This window comes from Anopheles nili, chromosome 2 (assembly GCF_943737925.1).
Source record: "Anopheles nili chromosome 2, idAnoNiliSN_F5_01, whole genome shotgun sequence".
Classification (NCBI taxonomy): Eukaryota; Metazoa; Arthropoda; class Insecta; order Diptera; family Culicidae; genus Anopheles; species Anopheles nili.
The window spans coordinates 47,495,189-47,504,188 of NC_071291.1; the positions used below are offsets into that span (position 1 = coordinate 47,495,189).

General features: G+C 39.5%; 1 protein-coding gene across 1 annotated transcript; it reads left to right on the forward strand.

Moving 5' to 3' along the window:
• The first annotated feature begins 540 nt into the window (after positions 1-540).
• Positions 541-6,819, forward strand: LOC128730930 (scavenger receptor class B member 1). Its single transcript, XM_053824022.1, has 8 exons — positions 541-583; positions 4,500-4,591; positions 4,714-5,220; positions 5,415-5,662; positions 5,729-6,009; positions 6,102-6,220; positions 6,305-6,427; positions 6,520-6,819. The coding sequence occupies exons 1-8, from the start codon at positions 541-543 to the stop codon at positions 6,817-6,819; spliced, it is 1,713 nt and encodes a 570-aa protein (XP_053679997.1).
• The last annotated feature ends 2,181 nt before the right edge of the window (positions 6,820-9,000 follow it).

Here is a 9,000-nt window from a genome sequence, read left to right on the forward strand (position 1 = left end):
TGCTTGTAGTCGTGGTCCAATATGGTAATACAGTTTTAAAAATATTACCCTAGAATACGTCGCAAATAATGTGAATTAGTGTAATGAAATTTTAAAAGTAAGCTAGGGAACCTGATTCAACTGCAAGAACTAAAGCTTGATTTTGTCTTGTTACACCCGTTTTTGTTACTATTTGTTTCTTTAGTGACTTCAATCATTTGAAGAGTGTATTGTATGCGTTTCCTCTTGATTGTGCAATGCAGAAAAAGTTCATGTGCCTTAAGCGATGCTTTTACGTTTTCAAGCTGCGCTTTTCGTTGTGTGAAGTTCAGTGCTGATCTTTGAAATATTTACCATCTTGCTCGCGCAAATATCTGTATCCAAATATAATCATACTAACAATAAACTATTTTTGTACCAGATTTTCAGAATTATGGCATTGAATGAGATGCTATAACCGCTGGGTGAAGCAGCCTTCATTAATTTTACAAAAGAGCCAGCCGTACTGTTATTATAATAGTAATAATACTTAGTGGTACATAAAAAACCAGGTGCTTCAAAATGACAACTACTCCGGCATTTTCGCTGGTTTCAAAGAAAAAAAGTAAGTATTTGAATAATTCGTAAAGCTTTCAGTAATAATTTTTCAATCAAAATGCTATTAAACATATGATCAAATTGAGATATACTGTCGTTAGGAATATAAATAATACTGTCGTTGGGGGCCAGTTGTTCATAATCGTCTGAAAGAGAGCCTGTTTACTAAGAGGAATATCTTACGCGTGGTATAATTTCCTGCAACTTATTTTCATCAGTTTAATCCATAAAAAATACTGACATAGGGTCGGGCGCATTAGACCTCACCATTGTCCACGTGGCACATGTTCATGGCGACAGTAATAGCGGTCAAAGATTAATTAAATGCAAAGCTTTACTTCTCAGATAGTGGCATGGGTTTACGGATAATAAGACAATACGTGACCCTTAATGATACGTCCCATACTTTTCCATCTCTCAGTGCCCCTGAACAAGTAGCATTCAGCCAGGAAATGAAAATAATGTTATTACAGTTGCAGCAGAGCAGCATGAATGAAAAGATAACCGCACCGTATGGTTCAACCTTGAAATTCCCGGGTCGCAAGGAATATTGTGTTTATCGTAACAACACTTCGATTATTCGTCAATTGCACATATTGCGAGGCATATATTTTTTGTCTATGGTAGTAGTTTATATTAGGTTCGAGCTTATGTTTGATCTATTCGCAATCGCCAAAATTTACGCACGAACGGAACGTTTAATTTAATTCTGTGCAATTATTTGCGTTGGCAATGGCAATATACAGCTGTATGACGCCCATCGGGCCAGCTGGCTAGTCCATGAAGTTGCTAGCGTCCTTGCACCTCACGTGCAATGTGGCACTCTACATAGCTGACTCCATCGGAGTTCGCCGTTTACAGGCCTTGGTGGGTGCTACTTCTCCTCCATCACACTGGAATGAGATTTGGTGGTCGTAAGCTGCTGACTGTCTACTAAGATATAGCTGGCTAGAGAGCGTAAAACGTGTAACACTGCTAGATTCGTCCTAATACATGATCCTAAACCAAATTGGCTGTTTGTTGTTGGTTGTAAGTTTGCGTGATTAATTTACAAGAAAAAAAACATGTTCAAATGGATTTTCAGGAGCATTAAATGCATTTTAGCGTTTATGCATTTGATCAGCTAAAGCGACAGCTTGTCTGAGTGGCGCACACATTTTTTCACTCGTGTTGAGCGTTATCGTTCAAACTAATCTGGTAGTGCATATCCAATGTACGATCGTGCGTTTCGAGGGAGTTCAAATCCACTTTGTATTTGCTCTAATTATCTGATTATCAATTTTACCTCTTTATTGTGTACAGAATTCGCATTCGATGAATGCGATCGGTAACTTGATTAAGTTGATGGAAATCAGACCACCATATGATCGCACCTACCGATGCCTCAATTCATGCACGCGAGTCTTCATTCACACCTTTATAAGGAACGGCTAGACGTCATTGCCAGATGCAATATTACGGAATTATCGTTTTTTCACAAGCTTTGTCGATCAAGCATTTATTTACAGAATTTAGATACGACATAACATAGATCTCGACCGAACCTCCCCCGAATGCAGGACTGACTTTTCCGCTACGTGAAATTCAATGTCACAGAAAGTCTTAGCTTAATTTAACAAGACCTCGACCGTAAACCGGTTGTCGAGAAGAATCGGTAAGAAGAACCATTTAAGAACCATTTAACAAGAAGAGAAGACTAAAAATTGATGTAGGCTCATCTGCTCACGGGGTCAACGACAACAACGAAATATATAATAACTTTCAGCTGCATAACCTTGAACTTATGAAAGAATACGAGGAATTCGCAAACAGCCATTTCTAATTCTTGACGACGCTTATGAGTCGTGCATGATTGTGCGTGTGCATCAGTGTGGCAACTGAGACTGTTGCGTTATGAATTTTTATTTCCGGTGCTGGCGACAATCATCTCGATAGAACCGAGTATTGTTTTCTGTTCATTCAGGTGCGTGGTTTTATAACTTTCTACCTTCTGTATGCTAATTCTGCATGCACTAGAAAGGGCTGAGATGCGCTTCCGTGCGCTGAGACCTGCGTGTCAGGGTTTGGTAAACACTTTGCTCGGCTTTAAGAGACACCTGTGCGCACAAAGCGTACAACTTCACTCTCTTTGTGAACTGCTTTATTAAATCTCCTTGCTAAGCGTAGGAGAGGTTATCCTGATCATGCCGTTTTGTGATAAACCCTCCAATTAAATTCACGTGTTACATACTAACGGAGCTAAGAACTAACAAAACAAGTAAAGAAATATTCAGGAAAGGCTTGTTGGCTGATCTTGGGCTGACGAAAGGTCCTGTTTAGCGAGAAAGTAACCGGTTTATTGGTATTGCGCCTGCATCCATGCGTCGAGGTTAAACAGGCAGAACACATGCGTTAAATGACCCACTATCTTCTACTGGTTCGATGCTGGCTCGATTATGGGGTTGACCACAGTGTGGAGATGCACGTGCCATACCTAGTCGTGACAACGTGTCCACCCGGCATCAATAACAGGGTTTGTCGCGATTTGAGATCCCAGTTGAGAAGAACGAAAAGGAAAAAAAGCTCAAATAGGTCACAGAATTAAACGGATCATAAGGTCGGGTTCGTCGCCTATGATTAGCTCACAAGTATCGGTCAGGTTGCGGAAGTCGAATGATTAAGTTGATGGTGTGCTTTGCATCTCGTTCGAGATCGAAAGGCGTAATTTGAAGCAGGCGGCACATTGCACGGAGGATGCTGTTTTTTCCCGGTTACCTAGAGCGGAAGCTTGGTTTAATCTAACTATCTGTTTGACGATTCCGGTAAAAGTGAAATTATAGGCATTGTTAGAAACACGCCACTAGACACGTTGTTTTGCCGTTACTGCAAGGTAGAATAGCTTGCTTGAAATGTAAGTAAGTGAGTGCTTTTTTTCTTTGATTTTCAACTCTTGTTTTACTGGATTTTCAAATTTCAACGATGATGAATAAAATATAAGCAGAACAAAGCACCACGTATCAAAATCACTCTTGATCGTCAGAAGTTCACATTCGTAACATTTATCGCATGATCATTTTTGCTTTTGTTTTTCCGAGAATGTGCGTTTCTCAGGTTTATATGTAACAAAATGTAGTTAAAGTCAAAACGATGCACACTGCTTGCTGGAAGAATCTCTGAATTCTCAGTACCGTAATACATTCAATCTACTGTATCGATCGCTCAAGATCGCAGAACAAGTTTATGACGCAGCACTCTCCTTTTTCTTCTTTCTTTCTCTCTCTCTCTCTCTCTCTGTCACTCAATTTTTCTCTCTGAGAGGACGTAATGATAACGTGCAGAATGTATGTTTACAAACAAATGAAAGTGCAAGTTTGACCTGTCGGCGCGTCGTACGCCCGGAAATTGAACAAAAGTGACATAACGGGTTTTGATCCACGTCTCACCTTCCATGACCTATGTGCGGTATGAGCAACATTTATACTCTTTTTTATTTGGTTCACTTGGTCTCAAGGTTAATGGCGCGTGAACTTTTGCTTCATAACCACACATCGTGGTTACCTTCATCTTAGGCCAGGATGCCCGATGTCACGGCACGTTGACACTGGCTGTAAAAATGTGACCAAGATCATCATTATGGAAGACCTCATCGTACAAGACGTGAGAGCAGTCAGACGAGATCTCGGCGCTGCCGGGTTCAGGGCGTTAAACCCCTTGGTAACACCCGACGGAGTAAATCTCAACGAGTAAATCCTTGGGCGCCATGGCATTGAACTGGTGGTGTGACTTGACATACCTTCGTGGCTTGGTGGGTGACCGGGCGTGGTTTTACTTTCGGGAAACGGTGTAACTGCTTTTTGCTATGCTTTCTGATTGACACATCCAGCTGAAACATTTGTTTGTTTCTCTTTTCCTTTTCTCCATGAACTTTCGATTGTGATGCACAGGAGTCATTAAGCTATGCTGTCTTGGAGTGCTGTTTATAATGCTAGCATACGCAATCATCGTGATCGATCCGACAGAGGTTATTGTCGAAGATGTATGTATTTTTTCAAGCGTGGCTTACCGTAAAAAAACGGGACCAACTTGGTGACGAAGCCTTCAGAATAAATGCGTTTAATAATGCCCAATTTTTATGTGTGTTTGATTTGATTAATGTAGAAACTGTCCATGTATGAAGGTTCCTACCTCAACCGTCTATGGAAGAAGCCGCCCCTCGAGGTCTTCATCAGTATTTACGTGTTCAACGTTACCAATCCGGAGGCGTTTATGCGTGGCGAGGAGCGGTTACGCGTACAGGAAGTGGGCCCATACGTGTACCAGGAGTTTTTGGAACATCGCAACTCAACCTTCAACCCGAATGGTACGCTAAGTTTCGTGCCTGTTCGACGGCAGGTTTTCGTACCGGAGCGTTCCGTCGGGGACCCAAAGGAGGATCGCATCATGATACCAAACATAGCACTGCTCGGTGTGTCTAGTGCCGCCTATAGGATGTCCGCGTTTGCCGCATTTGCCGTGGCAGCCGCGCTAAAGCCCCTTGGTATGGCACCAATTTTAAACATAACCACGCATGATCTTCTCTGGGGCTACGATGATCCGCTGGTAAGGATCGCCTCCAGCTTTTTACCGGACATCATCCATTTCCAGAAGCTTGGCATCTTAGATCGGGTAAGGTTCATCGAAATCAAAGGTTTCTACAATATACGAGCTTATGAATGTTACCAGTTCAGGCACAAAAATGAAGATTTGGTTTTGCTAACAGTGTAACAACCAGAACCATTCCGCTTCCGAACTGTACATAACAAGAACCATTCGCGTAGCGTATTCTTACCGTACTTAGCAGTTCCGTTTTCTGATTGCAGATGTTTGACGATGGATTCGATACGGTAACGATCAACTTGCCCGAATCAGTGCGAAATCAGCAGCATTTAAATGACGACATATCGGATGAACTTGTGGAGAGCTTGCACGAGGAATACTATCAGGACGTGACTGTCCAATCGACCAAAAAAGAACCCATTCGAGACTATTCGATCGACATGTGGAGTGGATCTCCGGGACTAGCCCACTGGGGTTACGTAGCTAAGGATCACTGGGATGCCCAGAGGAGGTAATGCGCACAAGCAAGATAACGTAAACGAATCTAGCCGCTTAAAAATCCATATATTTTCACTAGAAATACACCTTGTAACACGCTGCAAGGATCGTACGATGGATCCGTTTTTCCCCGTAACATTTCGAAAACAGAAGTGTTTAAGGTGTATCGGAAAGCCTTCTGCCGCACACTACCAATAGCATTCGAACGGGAAGGAGATGTTGATGGTATCAAGGCGTATTGGTTTTCAATTCAGGAGAATGCGTTCGAGAGCTCTCTAGATGATCCTTACACATCGTGCTACTGTAAAAACAATCAATGTCTTCCGAAGGGATTGGGCGATTTGAGTCCCTGCTGGTACAGTGAGTATTTAAAGATAAAAAAAAACACACACACACACATGAAACAATTCTTTTGCATCCTTGACAATGACATATGTTTTTTCTACTTATAGACATACCTGTAGCGGTATCGCTGCCGCATTTTTACAAGGGAGATCCATCGCTTTCGCAAGCGATTGACGGGTTGAGCCCAGACAAGGCAAAACATGACGCCGTTATCATTATGCAACCGGTAGGTGATAATCTTGAGAAGAATGATGCAACTGCAGTGAATTAAAGTGATTGCTCACGGTTTCGCTATCATGTTCCCTTGCAGCAACTCGGCATCCCTATGAAAGCAAACATTCGCGTCCAAATCAGTCTTTTGACGAACATAAGCTTTAACTCAGAGCTGAAGCCCTTTCACAACACTGTCATACCACTGATATGGGCAGAAATGGTAATTATTTGCATAGTACAATCGCAAACGCTTGCAACCAATCGGCTAATCTATTTCGTTAATCTATTTGCTCCTTTCCGTGGATGATGCAGTCGCTGGAAAAACTCACACCCGAATTGATACTACTGCTAAACCTGCTCTTTGGCATTGCACCTTACCTGCAAATGGGATTCGTGTGCGTGCTGGCACTGCTGGGAGTGTCTTTACTTGCCACGGCGGCGCTGGTGCTGCTATGCTCAACCGAGGCCACTACTTTCGAGTATGATCCGCGCAAATCCATACGGTACTCGACTGTTAACATGATCCCGTACCCTCTGCGAAAGGAGCTAGAGAAGTACGGAGAAGGTGAAATTATTCGCCGTGAGCCGCTTCTGATCGAGAATGGAGCGTAGAATATAACTATCCATATTACGGGGCAGTACGGGGTGTTCCAACAGTAGGACTGAATCTTTATTCTTATAGAATAACTATCCTTACAGTTTTTCCAACCTTTCTTTACCCGTGCCGATGCGGTCATGCGGCCGAAACTCATTCATTATGTTACGTTAAATTCAATGTGATATATTATTACGATCTAAACTTAGATGTAGATGTAGTGGCTGGCATGCGGAGCATAATTAAGAGTGTCGTATTTTTGCAGGTGCAGTGCATAGGATAAAGCACCGCAGCAAAATTTAGTCTATTATAATAAATAATCATATTTAAATGTGCAGGTATCGCTGAAAATGTAAATGTACAAATAGTTACTATAATGGAGTTAATTTGGATTAGTTAGAACATGTTTGATATTAATAATAATGGAAAGGAATACATGAACTAATGTTAAACATGACAGGGTGTTATTTACGTGTTCTCTTAATTATGTTGTACCAACAGTAATATCAATAGGGCTAGCAATATTTTTTTTATTTCTGCAAGTACTAAATTGTTACTGTTGAAGGTTAAATGATCGAAAAGTTGCCAAGTCTCTGCTTTACAAGCTTTTAGTACATTGAACCTGTGAAATCAACATCCTAATGTTAACCAAGTGTTTTGATGAAATTAACCATTCCATTCGTGAAAGAAACTGGAAAAAAAATTCAACGAATATTCTCATTGATTTCCTTTTCTGGCTTCAAATATCTCATATTCGATAAAGATTAGTAAAAATAAGGTCTTTGGAGTATTTATTTATAAATTTTTGTAGGTAACATAAAGCAATAAAGTTTAAAATTTTGTGGCATTCGTGCGATGATTAATATAGACAACAACCAGCGATGTTTTGTACTACGTATTGCATACATTTAAGGTGACAAATGTATAGAATTTGTACTATAACATTCAGCATCGTTATTCAGCTTACCGTGTATGGACATAAATAGATGTAGTTTAGACACCCGTGCGATGATTAACGTAGACATCAACCAGTGCTGAGTTGCAATGTTTGTAACATACATTGGGGTTAACCATAAGTTTATGATGTATATAAAAACATTCCGCTGGAGAATTACAGTTTGAAAACATCGCAGCAATTGTTTACTTCAAAATTCCAACACAATCTATAAAATGTTCAGGTATTTCCGGCAGAATTAAGAATTTTCTGATTTCGAATGATTATTTTTGAATATGAACGGATATTACGGCTACTTTCTTGTCAAAGGAAAAATATATGCAAGTACTTTCGATGTTCAAAAGTTAATTCCAAGATTTTATATAGCATTATAAAAGAAACTCACATGCGCCATAAGTACTGCTGAATACCACACTTCTGTTCAAACTTTTGCTGTGCATAGGATTTCAAATTAGACTAACAATTACAATTTATGAGTCAAGAATTGAACAGAATAAACATTTGAGAAGTTCCGTGATCTGTTTTTTTCTTTCGTCATCAAATGATCATTATATCAAGTTGAATGTTTAATTTTATTGCATTATAGAATTTTTTTCGGTTCCTGCTAATGCCTTCTCAAATAAAACATTCTGATACTACATTTACACTACATTATTCCAGATTCATGCTTTTTAATATGTAAATTTCAGTATTTCCGCGGATTGTTTCAAGCACTTACTGAAAGGTGTTTATATTCTACCCAAAATATTTTTTTACATACAAGGGTGGTAGACGAATTTAAACATATAATGACACTTGATGAGCAAAATAAGAATTTCAATTTGAATTGCCTTTAACCAGATTGGTTGTTGGTTTTCGATAGAATATAGCTACAAAATTTATTGACTTTTTTATATTTTCAATGAACTGACGAATGTTTAACTAACCTTCAACTTGTAATTGATATTGTTATTTTATTTTTTAGTTATACAAATTTACAAACACGCACGGTAATTGCTATCTTTAATCTTTTTCAAACGAAACTGGAGTGAACGCATTAAAATTACGATTTATAAAATGTTTACTTCTCAAGTATTCAGCTAATTCCATAGCCTACATGTTATTTCTTTAGAGATTGGTAACAATAAATTTTTATCATGCTCAATATCAATTTTTAATTAATTTATTTTTTTAAACAAAATGTACACTGTACTTCACGTCAACCGTGACTAAATTAATATCACAATCATTGATTACATTGCTG

Excerpts from the sequence above, each read along its gene's own strand:
- LOC128730930 (XM_053824022.1), top strand. The coding sequence starts at position 541 with ATGACAACTACTCCGGCATTTTCGCTGGTTTCAAAGAAAAAAA. Across the intron at positions 5,221-5,414 it reads AGCTTGGCATCTTAGATCGG|ATGTTTGACGATGGATTCGA; the intron begins GTAAGGTTCATC and ends TTCTGATTGCAG. Across the intron at positions 6,428-6,519 it reads CACTGATATGGGCAGAAATG|TCGCTGGAAAAACTCACACC; the intron begins GTAATTATTTGC and ends TGGATGATGCAG.